Here is a 26001-nt window from a genome sequence, read left to right on the forward strand (position 1 = left end):
TTAATCAAAACTAAAGGAACTTTGCAGGTATTTCAAAAATATACTTCTGCAGGCACCATTGCAGTAACAGTATTGGCCAGCGAGTTATGGTGAAATGATGCCAAAAACTTGTAAAGCTCAACATGGTCTAACCCCCAGTTATATAGCTGAGCTTCTGACTACCTATATGCTCCAAGTTGTGACCTCAGATCCCCAAGCCTACCCTCCCTAGTCGTCCCTAGAAGGAGGTTGGTACATAAAGTTGACCACCAAGGCCCTGAGGCTCTGGAGCTGTCTGCCTGAGGAGATGAGGCTGGCTAGCCCATTACCCATTTTTAAATCATTGCTTAAAACATATTTTTATAGGAAAGCTTTCCCTTTTAGTGCCTGATTTGTAATTTTTGATTTGTGTTTTATTTCCCTTTGTTCTATTTTTGCCTCTGTACACACAATTTTTCTAATATTGCATTGTTATTGCTGTCTTATTTTCATGCACTTTGTGAAGCAAAGTGCTATACAAAAAATTAGATAATCAAATTCTTAATTAATAAATGCTAATAATAATACCACCACTACTACTACTACTACTACTAATTATAATAATGACAATGACAACAACAATAATAATACTAATAATACTTATACTAATATTAATACTACTACGACTATTATCATCATCATCATCATTATTATTATTATTATTATTATTATTATTATTATTATTATTATTATTATAAAAGCTTACACTNCTATTATCATCATCATCATCATTATTATTATTATTATTATTATTATTATTATAAAAGCTTACACTTCAGTAGAACACAGGTCGTAATTTTTCCTCAAACCTTAGAAACACTTGTTTTTTCATTTACTTCCTGCCAACAAAGCTTTTATTTGGAAAGCCCTTACCGGAAATTGTGAGTTTTATTTTGACGAGCTTGACGCAGGTCCGCTGTGGTCCTGCTGAGCGCGCGCCGCGGTCCCGTTATGTGCCAGTTAACTGCAAACACCGTCCAGGGATGAGACGGAGGAGAAAACAAGACGGCGGTCACCAGAAAACTTTCAGGGAAATCACCTGCAGGACTTGGACAATGTTTTTGTTGCCGAAGTGGTGGATTTTTATCGTTTGCCTGACAGGTAAGAGAAGGGATAAAAAAGGAGGAGTCCACTCTGTTGGTGGTGTAACAGGTTGTTTAACTCAGATGTTTGGAGAAACAGTAAGATAGCGTCAAGACAGAGCCTGTACGGACACATTTAGCATTTAGACTTTCTGTCCCATATTGATATTAATGTTTTGAAAGATGAACGTTGTGTATTCTTCCTTAGCACACCAAGGTTCGGTTCATTTTGCCGAAGCTGCATTATTTCACACAGAAAAGTATAAAAGTAAGTGATGCTAAGTTACAGCTCGGTGCTCTGTGGTATGCTAGCAGTGCTGCAGTCAACTGTTAATTAACGGTAGTCATGTGTGAATGATCCGAGCAGGAGCTTTGAGGCTTGTGGATCAGAGGGTCTAACTTCTGACAGATTCAACTGGGTCCTTCAGTGAAATGACACTTTACCACTTAATGTAGGTCGACTTAGTAAAGGAAAGATTTCTACATAGCACTGCAGATGCATGTAAAGCCATGGATGATTATGATCCAGAGATGATCATGGGTAAGGTTAGATAAAACGTGATGAACCCCAGGAGGGAGATTTAACATCACATAGTTATATTATAGAAAATAATACAGATAATAAAATTATTTATATTAATTTAATGTATTTAATTATATTTTGATATATAAAATATGTATAAAAAATACCTCATAATACAGCTGTACTGTTATGTTACAAAGACAGTAACAGACATTAAGAAGTAACACAACATATACACCTGCACCCTTTGATCATTCCTCAACCCTGACCTTTCCCGACCCCATGGGTCTTTCTCTAAATTCTACTATACCATATAGAGTTGAGTAAAAATGAAGACAAAATACAAATAACCAGTTCATACCATTCTTCTAGTTAAGTTGAGTGCCCCCTTCCTAGCCTCAAACATGATATATCCTGCCCCTTCATCCTAGCAACAGAGTGCTCCACAGATAAAATTTCTATTAAAGAGTATTTCCACTGCAGTGCATGCTGATAACCATAGCTTTCTTTCAGAGTGATTAAAGTTCGGCCCTGAATCATCATTGAGTAGCATACATGCTGGAGAGCAGTCAATCTAAACGCCAAAAATTTCAGATAGGCGTTTTGTTATTTGTTAAAATCCTGAAATGTCTGCTAGCAATGTATACCCGAATTATACCATTGATTATACATTGTATTTTGGGGCTTCCTGATGTTCTACAAACTGTATACATAGACACTGTAGCTGAAACATTTGTCAAATAATCAATTAGTCGATCAACAACCTAGGAATCTGCAACTTTTTTTGATAGTCATTAATCATTCAAGTCTTTTTAAAGCAAAAAATGGCTCAAATGTACTGGGTCCTGCTTCTCAAATGTGCACATTTTCTGGTTGCCTTGGTCTTAAATGATTGTAAACTACATATTTTTTGGTTTTGGACTGTTGGTTTGAAAATGCAAAACATTTTAAGATTATATTAGATGATATATAGATGCATTGTTCTAATAACTATAATGAAATAACCCATAACGGGAAAACATTATAAATATGATATGATAATTATGCAATACATATGCAACAGGAGCAATAGCATCATGCAATATACTATATACTAAAGTCATTCAGTATACTACAGTGGCATCTGGGCCAATTGTTGCACATTTAATAATGGGTTTCTTTAAGTAGTGTCATTTTTCATTAAACAAAATGTATTCTTAAAGGCACGTAACACATCCATCTCCATGAAAAGAAAAGCAGGTGCAATGACAGATCAGTGAAATATCTGTAATTTTTGTTTTAGGAAATTATTCTCCCCACACAAAAGCAGATAAATCAAGGCAGCAATATTTATTACTGCTACTCAAATCTCTCAAACATTCTCAGCAAGGCTCCTCTGTCCAATGTTATAACAGTAACTATCTTTCCCCTCCTCCTCCTCCTCCTCCTCCTGCTTTCATTTTCTCCTCTGGAGGTGGCTGCCTCTGAAAACCAATAAAGCCCGGATCGCCCTTCAGCCTGTGATCTCAGGAAGACCAACCTCCTGACTTTTTTTGTTCCAGTTCTCAGAAGTCTCAGAGAAATGTTCTCCCTGAGGAGTTTATGTTTAAGTCAGCTTGATTTGTCTTGGTCTGAGTTGCTGCTTTTACTCACAGAACTCACAACAATCCAGGCCAAACTTTTACTGTAAAACAATATGGCTTCAGAATCAGGTGACTTACAGAATTCAGATTAATTGATGTGAAAAATAAAAGCGCAAAAGTACCATGCAGTGTGCATAGACAGTATGTAAAGGCTTTAACTACTAAAAGTTTTATTTTTTAAATTTACAAAGTGTAAACTGACCTTACAGTAGCCTACTGAACAGCAAACAACTTAAAGGGGAGATTCATGTCCTGTGATTTTATTTACAATAATTTAGAAAAGAGAAATCAGCAAATCCTCACATCTGAGAGGGTAGAACCAGCTAATGTAGTCGATGAATTATCTGTCAATCAGCTAATCGATCGGCTGTGATGTTTTTTAATCAAGAGAAGTGTCAGTATATGCTCTTGTAAAAGTCTGTAAACAGCCAAGAACAGACAGTCTTGGTGAACATAACATTGTGCTAAATGTAGTTTGTTGGTGTTCTTGATGAAATCTGTCGGTTCTCGGACGCCAGGTGAGGGTGTTCAGTCAGATTCACTCTCAGTAATAAAAAGAAAACAAAACTCCTCCAACAGGCCTGGTCTGGATTAAGTGAAGCCGCCCCCCTCTCATCCCTCATCTCATCCCTGCTCACTGGTCCAGTTCAGTAACACCTCCCACTGCTTAGCCTGAGAAACACACACACACACACACACACACACACACACACACACACACACACACACACACACACACACACACAGCACCAGCATGCACAGATGTTTCTGGGTGTATGGGGGTGTGTTTTCTCACATGGACACCTCTCTGGTGTGTGTTGCTGTTGAACTGCCGAGCTGGAGCTCCTGGTCGTCATGTGACCCAGATTCAACTCTGCACACAGTCGGGTTTCACCAAGTAGAAGCAAGCCAACACAGCCTTGTTTTTCTGCACTTATCTGGCCAAACTGCACGATGATTCATTTCATTCCAGCTAAAAGGAAAATAAAAAATAAGTAAGAAGGTATTTCTTGTTAGTGTTCATCCCGTCATGTCACTACCTCTTTTTGGGAAAGGGAGGTGATGCTGTGTATGACTCAATCAGGGGTGCCTGTGATTTGTCAGGTATTTTTATTCTTAAAGTGAGCAAACGGATACATGTGTTTCCTTAAGCTTGGACTTAGCATCTGAATCATCGTGTGTTGCTGTCTGCTGATGTAGTCCTCGAATCCCCCTCATTACACATTCCCAGTTATTACTGAAACCTGTTTTAGCTGGCAGATCTGTGGTGTTTGTATAAGCTGGAGGTTTTCAAAGACACTGCATCCCAACAACAACAGATTGGCACCAATAACAGTATTCTGATTTATTTATTAGTAGTTCCTGTTTGCAATGTCCCCATGGATATCCAAACAACAATCACTGGAGTATTGTAATACTATAGAAAACTTATCTCCTCATCCTCCCACAGATGTCCTCCCTCTCCGTTGCTCGGGGGTTCACGTGTTTGTGAGAGACGAGAAGAGGTATGCTGTGTTGTTCCAGTCGGTGGTTCTGCCGTGTCATTACAACACCGTGTCCACCCAGACCCCTGTGGTGCAGTGGGTCTACAAGTCATACTGTAGGGACCGCACGCGAGATTCCTTCAACTTCGCCGACAGCCTGAGCAGAGGCCAGGGAGGAGGTGGGCTGACAGGTGGAACCAGAGGAGTCGCCGGAGGGTACGAGACGGGGATGACGGCGAGCTACCTCGACTGCGCTGACAGCAGCCGGACAGTCCGAACTGTGGCCTCCATCTCTGGCTCCTCGATCACACTGTCAGAGTACTACAAGAGCAGAGACATCTCCATCATCAACAGTAAGATTTATGTGGCACTATTTGCACCTCTGGTTCTGTTTCTCTGATGTCCATGCTAATAGTTATCTTGAATCTTTTCTTTACAAATCACTCAGCAGCTGTGTAGCAAAGTCAACACATTTCTTTTAGAGCAATGGGCTGAATTTTAGCTCACCGGCTTTAGATGGAATTTCACTTCATCTGCTTGTAGTTTGCAGGTTGTGCTGGAGAATTATTGAGGCCAAATACTGTGGACATGTGATGGCTGAAACAGCCTGCCGTATAGGATTAGCTTTTCATTCAGTGTATCACAATGTGCTTTTTACAGAAGCAGAAAATGTAGTGAAATATACATTGGAAAAAACAACAAAGACATTGAAGGAAAAACAAACGACACAAATATAAATATAGAGCAGCATTATGAAACTAACTTGAAAGCATTTTCTTAGTTTCGGTTTAATGGTCTGTTTTTTGCTGTGTCCAGGTTACTTGGTGCATAAAAGAAAAAAGCAGCCTCTCTGGTTCTTTTGTAACATATTGATCCAAACTAATGTTCTTATTTCTTCTGCTGCCAAGACTGGCAAGTTTTATGCACACCATAAATCGGAGCACTGGCCCAACCTGACCACACATTCCTGATTTAATGCCCAGCATGAAGTCAGTGAGATTCTGCATACATATAGTTGAGGGTGAGGCCTTACTGAAAACCTTTACAGCTTTCAGAACAATCAGGTTACATAACACAGAAATAATAAGTACATGACCACCAGTAGCGGTTGTTTGCCCACTCCACAGTTTGGCATGAGAAGAAAAGAGTTTGATATTAGACGTTAGAGACGGGGAGGTTGATTCTGAGGGATACAAAAAAGGCAAAACTCACCATCCATCCAGTCAGGAATTACTAATCAAGTGTGAAGTTTGGCTTGTACATAAATAGAAAGTGCCCCAAATACTGCAGTTAAAGCATGTGAGAAGTATAATAGATTACCATTGCCAAATGTATCTCAGTAACAATCCTAAAATGGAATTACACATTTAGACTCAATAAAAGCATTTAGATTGTAAAACTGAACTTTTTACACATGTTTACATATGATTTTCTAACACTACCTTCGTAGATATGTTGGTATTGGCTAGGGTTGCAGTGATATACTGGTTTTAAGGTATACCATGATATAAAAGTTAGCAGGTATCATACTGTGTCTGTTGCTATAATATTGAAAAAAATGCAACTGTAATAAAAATCTACCCTTTATTTTAGTTATGTTCAAAGGGGAGACTTTTTAAACATACTTTATTTAACAAAATGGTAGTAGATAGTAGTTTTAATTATAGTAATAAAACGCTTGTTCGACCAAAAATAACCCCTCTGTTTTCATCTGGTCATTCTATCATATCGGCAAAATCTCATACCGTTGCAGTATTGGCACCCAACAGTAAAACTACCTTTCCACCAAACACTTTTGGTATGGTACCTTTGGAACCAAAAGTAACCCTTCAAACATGGTACCTAGACCTTAGGTGTGCTTAGCGTTTCCACCGCAAACAGTACCCTTGAATTGTTGTCATTCACTGCTCCGTCCAGCACTCACTGTATTTCCTCATCACCAGTAACACAGAGGGAAGTCTGCACCTCATTTATCGTCCACAGAACGGGGTTGCACGCAGACATTTTCAGGACAAAATAAACAGGCTGCAGTGAGAGTCTCTCTCCATGGGATTTTTAAAAATAGTGGGTTTGTGCATTTAGTTTTTAGTTTGTTATTTTGGGGGTTTAGTGTTGTCAGAGCCCGCAGGAATGACGCTCCGACACACTTTTTTTGTTCACATAACCCACCTGAAATTCATATATGTCTTTCAACACTTGAAGATCCATTCATAACTAAAAGTGTATGTCATAAAAAAATAAAGTGATAGTCAAAGTTGTCATATGGAATAAAGTTAAGGTTACACCTTAAAAGTCGTCGGCAGTTGGCCCGACAAATTAAATTATTTTTTCCTCCGACTACAGCTGTTGTGAGAGGCAGCAAAACATCCTTTATTTTATAGTCACAGTCTACTAATAAAACTCTGCACGGTATGAACAGTGGTTACACGAGCCTCACTAATAAAACTCTGCACGGTATGAACAGTGGTTACACGAGCCTCAATGCCTTGATGTTTAATCTCTGTGTTGCCTGTTTCTTGGCAACAGAAAGGGGAGCTCCTGCTTCCCCACATGGCCATGAGTGTATTAAGTATTGCTATAATCACTTGGTCAATGCTTACTATTTATTTTATCAAGATATTGAGTTGATGTTAGTAGTTGTATCAGTTATACCCTTGTATGTGCTGCAGTCACAGAAATAACAATGTTCTTGATACCATCTGTTAAAACTGTGGGGTGTTCCCTGCTGTCATGACTGATTGTGAATTTTTAAAGCATTGATGCTACCCTTGCTACCCTTAAAAAAGACTGTTAGCTCAAGTAAACACAATTAAATCTCTCCTGCTAATAAAGGCAGTAGTGTAACAAAATATTGCACCAGTTTACCGCAGTTTAGCCAAAGGAGTTCATACTTATGTATGCATGATCCCCCTTATCCTCAGTCCTACATTATTGTCTTACTATCATGTCATTTGAGGATCATCCTAGGGACACTACTGTGCTTGTTGAAGACAGAGAGGTAGCCTTGTTTGCAGGCCTCAGATTTATGGAGCTCTAACTCTAGCCGAAGAATCAACCTTCTCTTCACCAGCCAGGGACACAGACAAAAGAAAGGGGTTTCATGCTGTCCTCTCATTCATCCTGACCTCTAACTCTGTCCCTCTGATGTACTTCAATGTCCCGCTTTTATTTCCCCTCTCTAGATCTCTCTCCACATCCCACCAACCACACACGCATTTCTCTCGCTGTAAGGCTTTTCTTTCACTTCGTCTTTTCTCTTTTTCTGTCCCACTCCACCTCCTGTCCCGAGACAGGTCAGGACAGCAATGTTAAAATGGACAAAAAAAAAGCGAGAGCTTGAACTATGTTGCCTTTAGAGACGCTCAGTCACCCAGACTCATGTAATCCTATTCAGGGTCACAGCAAGTCTGTCCCAGCATGCACTGGGCAGAGGTGGGGGAGTTCTGTTAATCACATGGCTAACCCAGAAAAAACCAACACACTGACTTGCGCTCATGGTCCTTTAAAAGTTCGCAGTCCAACTGACCTGCATGTCTTTGGAGTGTGTGACCCATACACCATAAAATTGTATGCTGAATGAGTGGAGCTGTGTTAAAATAGAGACAGTAACAGTGGTGCAGGCTGGTCAGCCTGTCTCTCCTCTCCCTTCCTTGGCTAACAGGAAAAGGAAGTGAATTATACAACCCTATTTCCTGTCTGCTATGTTTTCATGTCTGACCGCCTCACAATGGAGTCAGCAGCCCAGTTTTGTGTTATTTGTATATTGGATTCATGGGCAAAGCTATATTTAAACTGTTTTTAAGGCTTTTCCATGAAAATGACTAATGCAGTGTAATTTCATGCATTATTCTGACCAAGTTATCACAAATACACTTTGTGGCCAAAAGTATGTGGGCAACATTGTCCAGTTTTTCATCGCTAGTCTGGTTTTCTGAGTTTGCTGTGGAAGAACTTGACATCATCAAACCATGTGACCACTGACTGTATATAAAGATGGACAGTGCATCTCCACTTCCTTCCACTGTACACAAATGAAGCCAAAATATCAGATATGGCCGCTGCCATCTTGTGCTGGTGATGTCATTTGGAGCTTGTTGGTGAAGATTCTCAGTCATCCAGGTCATGGTAATCTTAAGTGCTATAAAGTAGGAAATTGGACTTGCTTGGGTTTCTTGAAGATGTCCTTACAGACTGGTCTGACTCTGTAAGGGCACACACCTACACAGGGTTTAAAGCCTGCAACTCTGCACCAGTCCATCAGAACTGAAGAAACCTCTTGGATGAGAAACGTCTTGAAGAAACTCAAGCAAGTTCACTTGCTTACGATATAGCACTTAAGGTCATTTGGAGCTGGTGTCTGTACAGTAGCGATTCCTATGTTATAAAGTACCCACCGTTTTACCAGTTGCAGGCAGCACCACTGATTGCAAGCACACCAATTGGGACACACAGCTGTCAATCATGACGTCAAACCCGCTTTCTATAGCATCAAACAACTAGTTATAATCAAACGTATCAAAAAATTAAAACTAAGAAATATATTTGACGTGTTATTTGGTTTTTAGTTTGGACCATGTCTCATCCACTAACATAGAGGTGGTGGGGTTTATGACCTGAACTACAGTCAGCTACCAGGTAGCGATCAGGATGTTTTTGCTTCCCTTATGGGGAGCTGTCATGTCGTCCATCTTTATTATACAGTCTATGCCTGTGACTGTGAGCCAAGCCGTATCACCCAACACCAATGGTCGCCCTCACAAATGCTCTAGTAGCTGGGAGCAAATCCCTGCAGCCAGGTTCCAGAATCTTGTGGGAAATCTTCCCAGATAAGAAGAGTGGAGGCTGGTAAAGCAGCAGATAAATACCAGTGGTTTTGAAATGAAATGAACAATGATTTGGGTTTCCATATAATTTTTGACATTTAGTGTCTCCAAGTGTGTATCCGAATTGTCAGGAGTCAGCACCAAAAAAATCCACCATTTGCATGCTTTTGAAAATGCATGTTGAAAGAAGAAAAATACGTTTTTATATCTTTACCATGTTCATTTACCCTGTTGTCTTTGATGGTTTCTTTTCACCCCCAGCAGTGTAACAGTGAGGTCACGGCTCTATGGTTACATCTATTTTCAGGGATACAGACAACAATTAATAAAGAGAATACAAGAAATGACATTGCATTTTTTTTCAAATGTGAAGCATTCATACAACAGAGGGGCAGTTTGGGAGGATTTTGTTTCACATCATCTTATTTTTTTCTTCTGCAGAGGCAGACTTGCGCATAGGAGAGGTCCAGTGGGGCGACAGTGGAGTTTACATCTGTAAAGTGATCATATCTGATGATCTAGAGGGACAGAATGAAGCCTCTGTGGAGCTGCTGGTTCTTGGTAAGGTCACACTTCTCTCCCAACATGCCTATTGTATAGAAATATTTGTTTCCAGTTTTGGTTCAAGCTCTGGCAGATTCATCATTGTTAAACTTTGACCTGCAAATTTACATGACTGACCAGTTTAAACAATGTGTTATGGAGTCATTGATTCTAGTGGTGTCCAATCAACTTGTAGATGTAATCAGACTTCATGCTGCAGTATCTCTGACCAGCACTGTACAGTGTAAACTGTGTGTAATTAATCACAAAATAAATTGAATTTTTCTACGAGCTGCTGTTACATAACACGGCCTTATAAGCTGGCCTATTCATCACAGACAGCACAACACAGGCTCATTAACGAGTAGATTTATAACAAACAGTGGCACTTCTTGGGCAGTCTGGCCTAATCTGTACTCATAGCAACTGCATTCACTCATACTGTACGTTGACAGGAAGGTTTTGAAACTCAGTTAGTGCAGAATAGTTACCGCTTGTTTGAGTGTTTGACATGCTCCTTAATTCTGTGTGTGTGTGCGTGTGTGATCAGTGTGTCCCATGTTGTTGAATATTCTGCAGTGTGTTGTATCTTTACAGTGACAATGTACTTGTCTGTGTTCAGTCACAAATGTTACCATAGCAACGGCTGGGAGGCTGTGTGGCTCTTGGTGCTCTAAATACTCCTCGGCTGAACTTTTGTTTGGTTGGCACTCAGAGACTTATGTGTATGCACAGAACACACACACACACACACACACACACACACACACACACACACACACACACAAGTACTGGACAATAAGCTTTTACAGTTTGCAAAGACTTGAGTGCACTCTGAATCCGGTGAAATGTTGGATACGACCCCATGGTGATATGTTACAGATAAATGAAGATGACGTGATGTTCCCACATGAGTTGCCCTTTGCTGTCTCTAACGTGGCCTGAGAGACCCTTCATCTACCACAGTGCCAAAGCATTGTACTTCCTGGTTTTGGTGTAGCTAATATGGCATGTGAGGCACTTGTTGTGTTTCCATAACAACAGTTGGGGCCACTGCGACTGGCTCGGGGTCTTTTGTCTTTTTTAGAGAATGGCTTCACAGCAGAGAAGAGGGGGTAAGATTTAATGATGTGGAGGGGGGACAGCAGAGCACGGTGATACAAAAGATGGAGGGTGACACCATGTGAGACACTCGACTGATCGACTGAGAACTCAGTGGCTGATAAAAAGAAGGATTCTCCTTCTCTCTGTTCTCCCCTTTGACTTTCATTGTCCTCATCATAGCTCATTGAAACATTGAACACTGAAATATGCACGAGGCAGATAATTTGCCACATTCAAAGTGTTCCTCAATACAAGAGTCCATTGGAAATACGAAGCCTGAGTGGACGTACTAATTTTAGCCCGTTTGCCAGCATAACATAGTGACAAGCTGTCCGTCTCCGTCCAAGCAGCATTTGAACATTGTTCAAAGTTTAGTCTGCACCGCGTTTGAGAGAGAGACTAAATAAGTAAGAGATATAAAGAAGAAATAACCACCACAACATTTTCATTGGCCTCCATGCTGCTTTCTACAGTTTATTTACTTGCTTTCTGGCCCGTCCATGATGTCAAACAGTCTGCTGTAGAGCTGCGTACATAGCTCTGGTATACTGACAATGGGGAAAGGAGTTTATGCCTTTTTTCCCTGCATTTAAAAAACCCGCATACACTAACAAATTGTGGTGGAAAAAGATAATAGTGGGATATTTTACTGTTTTAAAATGAACTTCTCAGCACTCGCTGGTGGACAAATTATGCAATGGTGACATAACCTAAAATCTTACTTGATATTTCTGTAATTCAAGTTCTTTATTTTTAAGCCGACATATACACTGCTACCAATATATCTGCAATAACCGTAGTATTGTCCGATATATCAGAGTAGCTTTAATTAAATCCCAGATGGTGAATATGTGCGGATGAACATGAAAAAGGATAACCAATGAATGAATTATGAAGTATCAAACAAATGGTGTGGCCCATGATGAATGGATGAAGGAATATTATGTGATCCACTCATCCATGAATTAATTAATTAGTTAAGTGGACCTTTTAATGCATCCGTTGTCTAGTGTAATGTTTGAATTTTTGTTTTAGAAAGAAAGAATTATTTATGTATTTATTTATTTATTTGGCCCAGAGTCATGGAAGTATGAAGAAAACCTCTGTAGCTCACCAGTACTCCTGACCTCTGAGGGCAAGCAGAAAGAGATTTTCACGATGGGGTTTAATGAAATATGATATATAATAGTACTAAACATTAAAGTAAATCAAATGCTGGGCTCCAGAGGCCATATGAAAAATGGGACAGCATTTGTGAAGTCATGTGAGACCTGGAAAGAGAATTAACAGAGAGAAAGAGAAAATAACTTGAAAATAGATATATTGTTTTAATATGCATGTGTGTGTGGATGTGCTTTACAGTTAATCTCTATAGGAGGAGTATACGTGGTAGTGTACAAACACCACCCGCCTGCCTGGATAGCCATATAGGGCAAAACAAGCAACGTATGTGAGAGTAAATCTTCCTGAATCACCAGCCTGCAGGCAAATTCATGTGTGAGTAGGAACTCAACAAGTGAACTGGCCTCAACTGCTTGAGCAGGAGGGAGGCAGAAGACTAAACAATAGATACAGAACTGGAGGTGCCTGAAATGCACATAATGCTAAGTTCAGCACCTAGTTTGTTCACACGGTGCTTCAGCTGCTCTTTAATAAACTTAAGATTACTCTCTGTTTTCAAATCCAGCAAATAACATGTTTAGCCTCCCAGAAAGATACTGAGGTATGTGCTCTGTCAGCCAGAGGCCAAGACAGTCCAGCCTGCTCTCTGTTTCTCTAGTCCTTCTTTCTCACGCCCGGCACTCCTCTCTGCAATAATCACACAATCAACAGTACAACACCAGTATCTGTTCACATCACTCTCACCTGCTCACTTTTCAAAAAGCTTCAACTTACATACTCACATAGGTATACAGTGTGCACCCAAGCAAAACACACAATACATTTTAGTTCCAGCTTGTGTGACACGCTGCCCCCTTATCTATGATGCTAATGTTTCATTTAGACATCTGCTGACCTTGTGTGGAGTCCCTTAAAGCTGTGTTAACAGACAAAAATGAAAGGAGTAAGACATGAAGCAAGATAAGCAGAACAACAACTGGCAAGTGGTGATGGTTTTCAAGGGCTTTGGTTAATTCGGGTGTTCAGGTTTCGCCTTTCTTTCCCTGGAACACATATTTATGTGTAGAAGCAATCAGTCTCACCCTCCACCAAAATTTATGTAGCCGTAGTTAAATGGTCTTTATATGGCACTCAGTTAATATAGCAGCAAATAACTTTGCTTTGTAAAGATATAGTGGAGTTATGGTGTCCTGAAAGGAGAATGAAGCCACTCTACCTCTGTGTGTGTTGTAATTTGAGCTTCTCTGTTGTTTGTTATGATTGACAACCCAGCTACGCGTACATGCTTGTGCGTGTGTATCCCACTGGCTAGGTAATCACTGCTGCTCTGCACTGCACTCATTCGGTGGTTACTGCTTATATTGGGATGACAGCATAGCAGAAGCGTAGCATCAACCTTTCATTTAGCCTCTGGTTATCACTGTTAGTTCTGTTAGGACTGTTGCCATTGTTAGCACTGTTCGCACTGTTAGTTACGTCAGCCACCTCCGTGGTGAGAGTCATGTACAGTCAGCCTGAATCAGACTCTGAATCAAAGACACGCTCTGGGGGTGCTTTCACACCTGCCCTGTTTGGTTCGGTTCAAGTGAACACAAATTCGTCTGTCCCCCAAGTGCAGTTCGTTTGGGCAGGTGTGAACACAGCAGTCGCACTGGGGTGTGCACCAAAACAACCAGCTGAGACCTTCTTGAAGAGGTGGTCTAGGTCCGATTACAAACAAACTCTGGTGCGGTTCGTATGCAGTGTTCTGACTGTGATCCAACTGCTCATGCTTGTTTGGGTTAAACATGAGCATGTTATAGTCCTGGAGGATTATTAATGTGCACCTCCTCCTGTACTGCCTTAATATGCACATTCAGCACATCCAAAGCATCAGAACATTGTTTTCTAGTTGGAACTGCGCCTCATTTTCAAACTGTACGGTTTGTCTAAAATGAACAATGACAGCGATATAGTCCACGATGAGCAGCGTGGACTACCTGCGTAGTTGTCCCTCCATTGTGACATTAGAAAGTGTCACATTTATCTTGCAAGTGTACTCTTCTTCAACGTTTTGTTTACTTCCTGGATTTTTCCTGCATGGAAATTCTGACCTATCAAGAGCAGCTTTCTCTCGCAAGGCATTTTATCTGGTCTGCTTGTAAATGCTGCCGTGAGAACACGAACCAACTCTAGGCAATTATACAACTTTGTAAAAAAAAACCAAAGCAGACCAAAGCAAGACAACTCTAGGTCTCAAAGCACACGGATTGTCATATAAAGCTCCTTTAAAAGAAAAGCAACCAGTGAAAGTCACTGTTCCTAGCCAAGAAAAATGCCCACTCAGAGCTCCCTGTAAAACTGCAACTTGACATTTTTAAATCTTTGTTAAAATTATTTGTTCCTCATATTTAGGTAGCAATTTCTGTAGTAAGTATCTGTAATTTATTTCAGATTGTGGACAGAAAAGGCACATGTTTCAACATTATGAAAGAGCACATTTAGCGAGGTGACGTGCAATTTCAGCTGTTAATTCCAAATTCAATTAGTGGGATGATTTGTGAAATTTGGCAAAGAGAGCTTATTATTGTGAGAAATAATAACCTTATGGTGCTCCAGGCCTCATCCAGGATCAACTACTCTTCACCGGACAGACAGCAGAGAGACAAACACAGAGAAACAGTCTTAGGAAGAAAACATTTCTCTGCAGTCTGTTTGCTGACTCTGGATGTGAGGAATGTTCCCACCTGTGATTTTTGCAGCTCTGCATGTAACATTACTCACAGCTCCTGCCTGTTTGTCATGTTGTCTTCATGAGAATGATTCATGTTCCAGTCGGTCTTCTTACCAGACAGATAACCTCACAGCTTTTGATTCCAGAAATCAGATGATCAGTCTGTTTATCAGTTGCTCTGATAGGGAGACTTTCTGGAACAAGACCAGAATGACCTCTGGTGCATGCCGCTGTTGACCTGCCAACTCTCTTTATCTTCCTCTGCACCTCTTTCTGGTTTTGTTTTCCTTCTCTCGTCATGCATGCTGCTGCAAACTTTCTTTGAATCAATCATTTATATCAACCCCATCCCCCTCTCCTCTCCTCCTCTCCTGTTGCCACCTCTGCTCTGTCTCTCTCCAGGTTTCTCAGGTGTGCCTGAAGATCTCCTGCCAGACTTTGATTTGAAGATTATGCCAGGTAGGGGCATAATGTATTCTCCCCCCTCACCTGGTTGCTTCCATTCATACTAACCCTACCTACTGCTCTAACCATGCGTGCAGGAACCATTTGGATGGTGGTGGTCATTGGGAGAAGAAATTTAGAAGAAGAGGCTCTGAGACTTGGTGCATGACTTGATCCAATTATGAGAGGCAAACAAGACTTTTCCACCATGTTTGATGGTTCCTACGCTAACAGCTCTGATACAGTTTACCTATTTTCCTCTCACACCAGCAAATAAAACAACGAGTGTTTGTGTTTCAGCAATAATGAGGCTTCGACAGAGTTAGTCTCAGAGCTGTATTTAGCCCAGCAGACTGATCCACGCCCGTCAGATAATGACCTGGTCATCACTCCCTCTAAGATGGAAAACAGCCATTATGGTCATTATAGTTATTTATGGTTGTGGTTAGCATGTCATCACACATCATTTGGACACTACCCAGTAAAAAAACACAGTGATGAAGAGGTAGGGAAGATTGTTTATGTCACATAAAATTCCTGTCATTCATATTTAATTATCACAGAGTTTGTGGCGAGGTGATAAATGAATAGATGGATTGTGTGGAAGTAGCTCCCAAAGAGACATGGTATGATTCACTCTGGAGGCTTATCTCTGGTGTTAGTGTTGCATTAGTACGTGTTGTCCATGTCGACTCCCACAGAGCTGTGCAATGTCTAACATGTACTTTGTTAGCTACAATCTTTGTGTGTGTGTTTGAGGATGGGGGAGGGCGTAATGGTTGCAAATGAGATCCCATTACAAGCTAACGTGTTGTCACAGCCAGATTTTCAGTATCTTCCAGAGCAGCGTAAACTGTCCCTTTCCTTCCTGTAGCAAAATCTGGCTTCCTGCGTGTTTGTGTGTGTGTGTGTGTGTGTGTAGACAATGTTGTCGTTGGTTTTACATTGTTCAATGTTAGCCTATCTGCCCTCTCCTTCCTTTTCCTTTGCTTTGTCCCTGTAGACAGATACATGTATTTCATCTGTTGTACTTGCTTTATCACTCACTTCAGCTCTCTAATACTCCAACACTGTGTGTAAAATCTTATGATTTTTTTTTATGTAATTCATCTTCTGATTAAGATTTAATTTGTTTTGTTTTTTTACATTCTGAGGAAAACAATCACTTCCTGGAAAACAGCGAAAGTAAATAAAAACTCCCAATAATAAAAGACACACTTTTCAACAATCCGGCCTTCTCTAAATCAGCTGGTGTCACACAGCTTTACAGGAATGCTTCCTCGCAATACATCACATTAAGGAAGAATTTATAAGCCATCAGCCCTTCAAGCAGCTTACATGCATGTATTGAAAAATAGGTTCAAAACATAGCATGTAAAAATAATGGACGTAGATACCTTGAAGTCACCCATTGGTTTGTGGACTCCTGTTTTGAAGCCTCGAGTTTGGCATTTCAATTATAGCTGTCAAGTTTTTTTGGAGCCAGAAGTGACCATATTTGGGTGAGAGGCTAGTGCTGTGGAGAAGCGAGGGGTGGATCTCACTGAGAAGTCAAAGACACTATTGGCAGCCTGTTGTCTGAAGTCGCTTGCCGTTAAATATGCATAACTTTAAGCATTGATAGAATGTAAATGGATAAGTTATAAAAAAATTCACCTCCCGTACAGTTGTCATGAAGGGGGGAATTAGCTATAGAGACCAAAACTGATTTTTGTACTAGGCTCTAAACATGTTTATTTCTGCTGTAAATTTGTGGATTTTAACATTGAGGTCTATGAGGATTGACTTGCTTTAAAGGCCAGCCTCAAGTGGCCATTCAAATAACTGCAGTTTTTGGCACTATTGTGTTGGCTTCATTTTTCAGCTCCAGAGGCTGCTGCTGGGTTCAACCTAGGATTTGGCAATATATCGATATTACTTCTATATTGTGATGTAAGCCAAGATATGTTAGATTTTGGATATCATAGTATTGTTAGTGCTGTTTTTCCTTTGTTTTAAAGGCAGCATTACAGCAAAGTGATGCAAAACTTACCAGACTGTTCTCGCTATTATTTGCCTTAACCTTCTTAGTCATTAGGTCTTGGGGAGTATTACTGAAATCTGTAAAATTGCCGAAAGTGATAGCACTTCAGTCAGCGCCAGTTGGGGCTCAAGACTTTAAGTTTAAAATGAAAAAAAAAGTGGAGTGAAAGAGGTGAGCTTACAAGACCTCTGCAGCCTGCTCGTCATGTCAGCTTGAAGCCAGCGACTTTGGGTTTACAATGTAGACGAAAGTAAAAGATATTTTGATCCTTTTTTTAAACTGTCTATTGTGACTTTGACCGTGTTAGGAGTGCAATGCTAAATAAGTAGATTACTCAATAGCAAACATCCATTTTTAGTATCGTAGAACACACAGTGATCTGATTAAACCAAACAGTTTCTCTTCAGTACGTGTTAGCACTTATATAAATACAGTATTATCTATTGTATATACTTCCAGAGTGGGTGTTTGTGGCAGCTGTGGCGCTGGGCAGTGTCTTATTCCTGCTGCTGGTTGGGATTTGTTGGTGCCAGTGTTGTCCTCACTCCTGCTGCTGCTACGTCAGCTGCTGGTGCTGCCCGGACACATGCTGCTGCCCAAGACACTGTGAGTATAAACAAACACACACACACTCACACACACAGAGATGTAAAGTCAGCGCCCAGAATATTGTCTGATGATTAATTAAAAGTATGTTTGTCTGTAAAGTCTGACTGGGTTGTGTGTTGTTTTTGTAGTGTATGAGGCAGGTAAGGGCATAAAGACAGGCTCCTCCACCCCTCAAACACCTGCCTACCCTCCATACTTTGTGACTGGTGTCCCAACGATGGTCCCCATTGCTCCACCATCCCTGGTGGACAAGATGTCCACTGTCCCCCCTTCGGATGGCAGCATACTCACAGCAGGTGAGGTCTTTATTAACGAGTGAATCTGTGTTTTTAGAATTATTGAAAGACCATATCAGTTTGTTTTTTTGTTTTCTTTAAGCCTCTAGAGTTTATTCTGAACTTTGAAATATTGTATTTTCATAATCTCCAAGATTAACTTCATTTTAAAAATGCAGTCTTTCTCTTAGGCATTAACGAACTGCATGCTAAAAAAGTTCAGTGAGGAATGCAATTGTTTCTTTTGGTTTCTATTTGATATTGTCAGTGTTGTAAGTTGTTGTGTTTGTTCTCATGTTACTGTACGTTAACTATCTTACTCTGCAATTTTGGCCAGAAATGGCAATAAAATGAAATATTGAAATAAACAACAAGCAAAAGTACTGGTATGGTTCTCAATCAACAGAGAACAAACACACAAAGACAAACATTAGTTGTCCATGCTGACGGGTCAAGTGTGTATCTGCAGTGCCGATGCATTCTGTAGGGGTCCCCTACCGCGTGCCTTCACCTCAGGATCAGGAGTCTCTCAGGGTGCTACAATATGTAGAGAAACAGCTGGCTCACTTCAACCCTGCAAGGTCCAACAGCCACCAGTGTAAGCTCCGTAAAATCCTCCTGTGGATTTACTCTCTGAAAATGCTGTCAGGATCTTCTGTAGCATGTTGATGCACTCAATAGACAATGCATGCTTCACTATCTCTACTGTCAGTAGGGTCTTTTTGGCTTTTATCCTCTTGAGCTTGTCTTGGCATGCTTCTCTGCACAAGCATTCTGCGTATTGAATTTCCTGTAGTTCAGATGTGCATAGCAGCAGGTGTGCATGCCTTCTCACCTCACCTCACAATTCTCACTTAAACACTGATTGCTTGCAGATCTCGGCTCTTTCTCATTCTGCAGTGTCTTTGTTTCTTTAAAATTCTGTGCTTCCTTGATGGGGTGTTTTCTGTTTGATTGTTCATCTGTTGTTCAGTCATTCTTAATTTATCCATTCCTTCATTTTGACCTGTCCAGCCTGTAGCCTGTCCGAGCTGAGCTCCCTCCACGAGGGAGACTCCGGCTTCCGCCAAACATTCAGAAACGTCCAGAAGAAAGCTCTGCCCGCCATCCCTGACCACGACCCTCAGGCTGAGCCCCAACGCTCACGTGACAACCGCAGCCCAGAGCCGCAGCGTTACCGTGACAAACCCCCTTCGCCCCAACGATATCGCGACGACAACGACTCACAGCCCCGCCGCTGCCAGGAAGAGCCTCTTCCTCCGCGACGGTACAGCGATGACCCTCCATCCTCCTCACCGTCGCGCAGGCCTGGTCGAAGTCAACGGCAACAGAATCACAGTGACGAGGACAACCACAGCAGGTACAGATACTCATCTGTGTATCCTGACGGTGCAGTGAGAGGACAGACAAAGCACAGTTATTACTTGCACTTGTAACCTGTCAAATATTCAGTAGTGACAAACAACTGTTTTAGACTTTTAGAGTCAGTTTTGAATTGGACTTTGGGTGGGATTATTTTGAGTCTTTGTTCGGCACAAAAGACGATTAGTAACCAGGTTACCTGTGTACATGGCCAAGAAATTCCCCAGGAGAACTCTAGTAGGGAAAATACAGTCTCTCTAATCCCCTACCTGAAAGCGGAAATGGGTTTTCCCAAATACAGTAAATGATGTTTAAGCAATCAGCTTACCCAACAAAGCCAACTGTAATCCATTTACAGAAGTGTGTTAAATCACAGCTACTTATAAATCCATTCAAAGATACACAGTACTCATACTATTGTTGACCGCATGATCTCTTGACACCTTCCTCTCCCTGTTGGTCCTCTCTTGGCCTCCTGTTGTGTTTTGCAGGTGGAACCCTCGTTCAGAACATCTGCACAGAAAGACATACCGTACTGCCGGACGAACTGGCTCACTGGATGAGTTGGAGGAGTTTGCTGCTTCTTACAAACAGAGAGGAGGCAGAGGGCAAGTGAAAAGGGAAGAAGACAGAGGAGAATATGAGATGGATTTTCTGGAGTTCGGTCGATATCCCTCCTACCGTAATGGTCCACCTCAGCATTATTACAATCATGAAAATGAGCTGGGAGACAACAGCGACCGCGAAGATCATCCCAGACGAAACAAGAAAAACGAACATGACATAAGCCCACTTCAGTCACCCAAAAAGAGGAGGGGCACGTGGGATAGCGAGCGCCCCGCGCCACCTCCTCCCAGAGTCAGTCCACCATCAACCTCTTCTCAAGAGAAGGACTACGATGGCACATTCCTGAACAGTCTGCTGGAGCGTAAGGCTAAGTTGCGAGGGGTCAGCCAGGGGAAGACTGGGGCCCGGGGTGAGGAGGATTCGGACACACCCTCAAAGGGCAGCTCAAAAAAGAGCAGCGGGGAATCTAGTCGGCACTGCAGCCGCTCGCCCAGTAACAGGCCTGAGGCAGATTCACTGCCTCCTTACTCAGACACAGAGCGAAGCAGAACTGACAGGCCATCTCCACGGCCGCTCCCAGCAAACAGTCGCCCCTCTCAACCTCCTGTTTATTCCCTGCCGGGGCGCAGAGAGGAGCCCAGAGACAAGACGCGGAAAGTGGTAAGTTACATTTAAGACTATACCTTATTGGTAGGCTTGAATGCTGGCAATGCTACACTGCAGATCAACAGCAGTGAGTAGAGCTAGTAATATTGCATCTTTTATAGTTATTGAAAACTAGTTACCAGTGTGTAATTGATGAAAATGTTAACACTAGGCTAACGACGGAGTTTTTAACAATCAATGTTGTATTTTCCTGCTTTTAGGGAGTCTACTAGGGCATTTCCACTGAGGGAACCCAGAACTTTTTCAGTTTTTTTGGAGGAACCAGGGATTAAAGTTAGTTTCTGTACATAGTTCCAAGTGGCAAAAAGTCCCAGTGTTGGGGGTAGAACTTTGATGGTTTAGGAACATATGCAGAAAAGATTATATATTTAAAACCCTGGAAAATTAGCGTATGTCACATCATCTTCCCCACATGGGATCCAAGCTCTGTGGTTTAGAAACTCTGACTTACAGTGTAAAAAAAAAAAGTAGGACTACAGTAAGTGTTGTTGTTGTACCTTTGACAGGTCAGGTTCAGACGCTACTACAATGAAAACTAGGTAGAATACTTTGTTCTGTATACAACTACTCTCCATAACAATCATAACTGGTTGTCTCCTCCCTGACAAACCTGGGACAATGATGTATTCAGCATCAAAGACTAAATTTTGTTGCAAAACGGAGCTTTCAGGGGCTTCAATCAAATTTTTATATAATTTGGAAAATGTTGTAATGCAATTTGTTCCAGGTTCTCCATAATAACCCTGTTTGTCTAATGCTTACTGTCTCATTACTCTCTAATTCCACTGAAAAGATACGTGTTCATATTTTGGTGTAAACTCTCTGCTCCTGTTCCGATCACTTACACTTTTTTATCCTTACCAGGGCACTCTTCTCAGCCGGGACTCCCTCATCGTCTGAGTGACTGAAAGCCACGCACTAGTATTTACACTCTACAAGAGCCGCTGATGAAAGATGAGAATTGACTTTGATTGCAAAAATATACAACTGAGTGTAAAGGAAAGCTGAATCAGCACGGACGAATGACGAAACGGACGACAGACACTTTTACTACAGAGACTGTCACCGGGGTTTCTGCCTGTGACGTCGCTGAACGATGAAGTCATCACTTTTCCGTTTCTGTCTCCGGCTGCCTCATATATATCTCAGCTGGACTAACACTGAACTAATGTGGGCTGGGTGTATGACCTGGACTGTCCCTCCCAGCAGGACGCCGTTCGTCTTCCCCCTCATCCCTTTCAGAGAAGACTTGCTTTACACTTCCAGCACAATGAGTGCATTCATTTCCATTTGATGAGGTATCTGCTTTAAATAAGCACAGTTGTAGAAAAGGACGTATGTAACAACAGCATTATTGTAAAGGACAGACTGTAGCTTCAGCTGAATGACAGTATACACCCTGTGTCATTCAGTAACACATTCAGGGACTAAAGCACCTAATGCAGACAGCTTCTATGAGATTTTAATGCTAACTAAAGCTTGAAGTAGTAACCAACAGTAAGAAATGATAATATCATGTGTATTTAGAGAGGGGGTGGACAAAATAATGTATACACCTCGTGGAAAAGGACTTTTAAAGCTACATTAAGCTAAAGCGGGACTGGACTTATAAACGCCGTGGTCGGTCGAGCGTTGGAGTTTCCCAAGTGGCTGTTGCTCTTTCAAACTGAGTAGTCGTGAACAGTCCTCAATTACTGACTCAAACATAGCTTAACCATGTCATGAGGTATCAGCCCAGTCGCCAGAAGTAAATGTTGGCAAAGTAATATATACGCTGACTTGGTCATCAGAAGGGGGAGGGGACGGTGGGTGGCATGACACCCAGGTGAGACACCTGTCAAGCTCCAGAGACCTGCAAACAACAAAAGTGGTTGTGTTTTAGTGAGTCATTGCTGTGTTTCCAACGACTTTTTAGGCTCCAAAATGTGGGTGTTTTGTAGCAACCTGTTGATTGTGATAGTGCCCCAAAAGGAGGTTGTTTTTTACCAAGACATCGCTGCTTCTCCTGCCAGGATTGTGCCCCCATTTTAAGCCAAAGCATGATGTTTTCCTAACCATAACCAGTGGGTTTCTGTGCCTAAACATAACCACACATTAGCCACAGTGTTGTTGAAAGGTAAAGTTTCAAAGTATTCGCAACATAATAACATGCAAATGTAAGGTATCCATGGTTTGCAGAAACATACAATGCCATCATTTTTTCTGGCAATTGGGTTGGTGATATACTACTTCACATTACACACATTACAAAAAGAATATTCCTGGGGCCACTACAGAAAAGTGCAGATGAACATTTGATATCCAGGAATTCACATTACAGACACTACTGACTATCAATCTAACAACTCGGCCACAATTTGGCACACTGAAAATTCACAGTCCAGCCGTACGCAAGGTTTGAACTAATATTTTATTGACAGTGGATCAATAATGTGAGAGTGGTTACTTATACTGACAAATTATCACCCAACTCTGCAGTTCCTCTCAACAATAATGAGCGTTGTAGCGTCTTTCAGCTCATTGTTTTGGTTTTGTTGCCCACAACTATACGGCTTTGGTTCCCTCCCACTGCTCTCATCAGCCTTGTTTTCAGCAGCAGCTGTTTTTAGTTTTAATAAAAAGGGCTAAAAACTGGCTTTACACCACCTGCTCAGCACCACAGACAAAGTCAAAGACTAGCTGGTGAACATAGTGGAGCTCTTGGCAGCTACCTCCCTCAGGAGTTGTTGGGAGAGCAAATCAAAGCTGATATGAGAGTGAATATTGGACTAATAATCGTCAAGTGGACACAGACAGGACTCACAATGAATGCTTATGTTGCTCTGTATCTCCTGGATATCGGAATAAACAACTGTTTGCTAAAATGTTCACCATACCAGCTTTATAACATGATAATATCCCAGTGTGTTTACAGCTTCTACTGCTGCCCCCATCTGGCCAAAAAATGTACAGCAACTTAGTCGTACATGCAAATGAGCAGGTTGAAAGCCATGTAGCAAAATTTATCAGACAGAGAAGAAGTCTGATTTTATTAATGTATATTTTAAAGGTTTTTAAGGCAACTTAAGATGAAAACAGAATTTAAATAATGTGTGCCCACACTGCAGGAGTGCCTGTCAGAAATGTATTTGATCGGTCAGTCAATCGGAAAGTCACAGTAGCATACAGTATGCACCAAACACAATAAGCTACAAGTGCTAAACTAATACTGCAGTCTGATTTCTGACCTAACATGACCCACATTTGTTGCAGCAGTTGCAGTGGTGATTTAGTTACTTATAAGTTACGTTCCGTATCCATGAAGCAATTACTTTTGTCTCCTCCCTGTATGTCTGTCCATCTTCTATTAAAACATGTTAGTTTGCACAGATTAATGATTTTCCAAGGAACTAAAACCTGATGAAATGTTGTATTTTTTTCTGTAAACCTTTAAAGTATTGAGCTGCCACTTGCCTTTTAAAGATTTTTGTACTACAGGATGACATTTTTATATGTAAACTGGATCTATTTATGTGCGTGGTGTGATATGATCAATGTAATTAGTAAATGATTATGTTTGTTTAAGCTCTCCAGTGTGAGTGTGTACAGAAGCTGAAGTGCCTTCGATCTGATAACTGCAGTTCAGCCTTTTCTAATCACTGCTGAGTCAACGGCTAAACCAACATCTTCATATGTTATCAATAGGCACACACACACACACATACATGTACAAAGCACACATTAATTATTTGCTCTAACACCACACCAAACTGTTTCATTTTTGCATGTCGAGAGGCTCGTCTTGAGAAAATCCTAATGTCAGTGTTTGAGTTTACTTCCATTGTGTTTTCTGCTGTCTGGTACTGACAACTGTGCGTGCGTGCGTGTGCGTGTGTGTCTGTGTGTGTGTGTGTGTGTGTGTGTGTGTGTGTGTGTGTGTGTGAGATGACTCGTTACTTTTCTGTAAAGGAGACAATGTGTAACTGAGTATGACTCATGTCTTTGTTCATTGTTGTAACCACAGACTGCCTGTCTTTACGACACAGCTGTGTCAAAACTCACATGCCAGTTCTGCCAGCTCGACCACAGATATCTGCGTCGCTGTTTGTTTTGCCATCCACATAAAATATTTGTTACAACACTTCTGTCCATACAGTATTTATTTATCGGCATGACACACGAACATAGAGACCAGAAGTGTTCATCTTTCCATCGTCTCAACAAAGAAGCTGAGCAGGAGTAATGAAACACGGGTTGTGTTTCAGCTTATTGGTCTTTGTATTTAGGATGTTTTAGATTGATTAGGCTCAAGATATTTATTCAACTGTACCTGAGTATAATTCAGATACAGTTGTACTTGAATATTTAGTGTTTTCTGCTACTTTATACTTTTTCGAGAGTTATATTTACTAGTTACTTAACTTCCCAACAGTATATAAACTAGCGAAAGGTCCAGTGTGTAGGATTTAGAGGCATATAATTTTCATAGGTATGTTTTCATTAGTGTATAATCACCTGAAAATAAGTATTGTGTTTTTGTTACCGTAGAATGAGCCTCTTATATCTACAAATGAAGCAGGTCCTCTCTCACAGAGTCTTATAAGTTGTTCTACAGTAGCCCACAAAGGACACACCAAACACTGGATCTGGATAGTGTCAGTGTTTGCCTGTATGCCACCTTAGTTTTTTCACCTGCTTGGCTCATGGGAAAGTTTCAGTTATGCAACCTTGTCACTAGATGCCGCTATATCCTACACACTGGACCTTTAAATTTGGCTCTACATTCAGCACTCATTCATTCATTTTCCATACCGCTTATCCTGTTGAGGGTCGCGGGGGTGGGGGGCTGGAGCCTATCCCAGCTGAGATTGGGCGGGATGCGGGGCACAGGTTGGGCTAACACATGGAGATAGACAACCATTCATGCCTGGACTGTAGGAGGAAGCCGGAGTACCTGGAGAAAACCCATGCTGTGTCGGAGAGAACACACAGAAGGGTGCCCCCGGGTTCGAGCTCCCAACCCAGGGGTCGAACCAGGAACC

At 41.3% G+C, this 26001-nt stretch overlaps 1 protein-coding gene across 2 annotated transcripts; it reads left to right on the forward strand.

Moving 5' to 3' along the window:
* The first annotated feature begins 990 nt into the window (after positions 1 to 990).
* LOC126393192 (immunoglobulin-like domain-containing receptor 2) lies at positions 991 to 25086 on the forward strand. Of its 2 annotated transcripts, XM_050049146.1 has the most exons (10): positions 991 to 1119; positions 4696 to 5082; positions 9994 to 10113; positions 15437 to 15493; positions 17961 to 18107; positions 18239 to 18406; positions 18855 to 18983; positions 19400 to 19745; positions 20239 to 20974; positions 21845 to 25086. In XM_050049146.1, the coding sequence occupies exons 1-10, from the start codon at positions 1002 to 1004 to the stop codon at positions 21878 to 21880; spliced, it is 2244 nt and encodes a 747-aa protein (XP_049905103.1). In that variant the 5' UTR covers positions 991 to 1001; the 3' UTR covers positions 21881 to 25086. The 2 variants fall into 2 exon arrangements, with proteins under 2 accessions (XP_049905103.1, XP_049905112.1); XM_050049155.1 differs by lacking the exon at positions 15437 to 15493.
* The last annotated feature ends 915 nt before the right edge of the window (positions 25087 to 26001 follow it).

The sequence above is a fragment of the Epinephelus moara genome, chromosome 1 (assembly GCF_006386435.1).
Source record: "Epinephelus moara isolate mb chromosome 1, YSFRI_EMoa_1.0, whole genome shotgun sequence".
NCBI lineage: Eukaryota > Metazoa > Chordata > Actinopteri > Perciformes > Serranidae > Epinephelus > Epinephelus moara.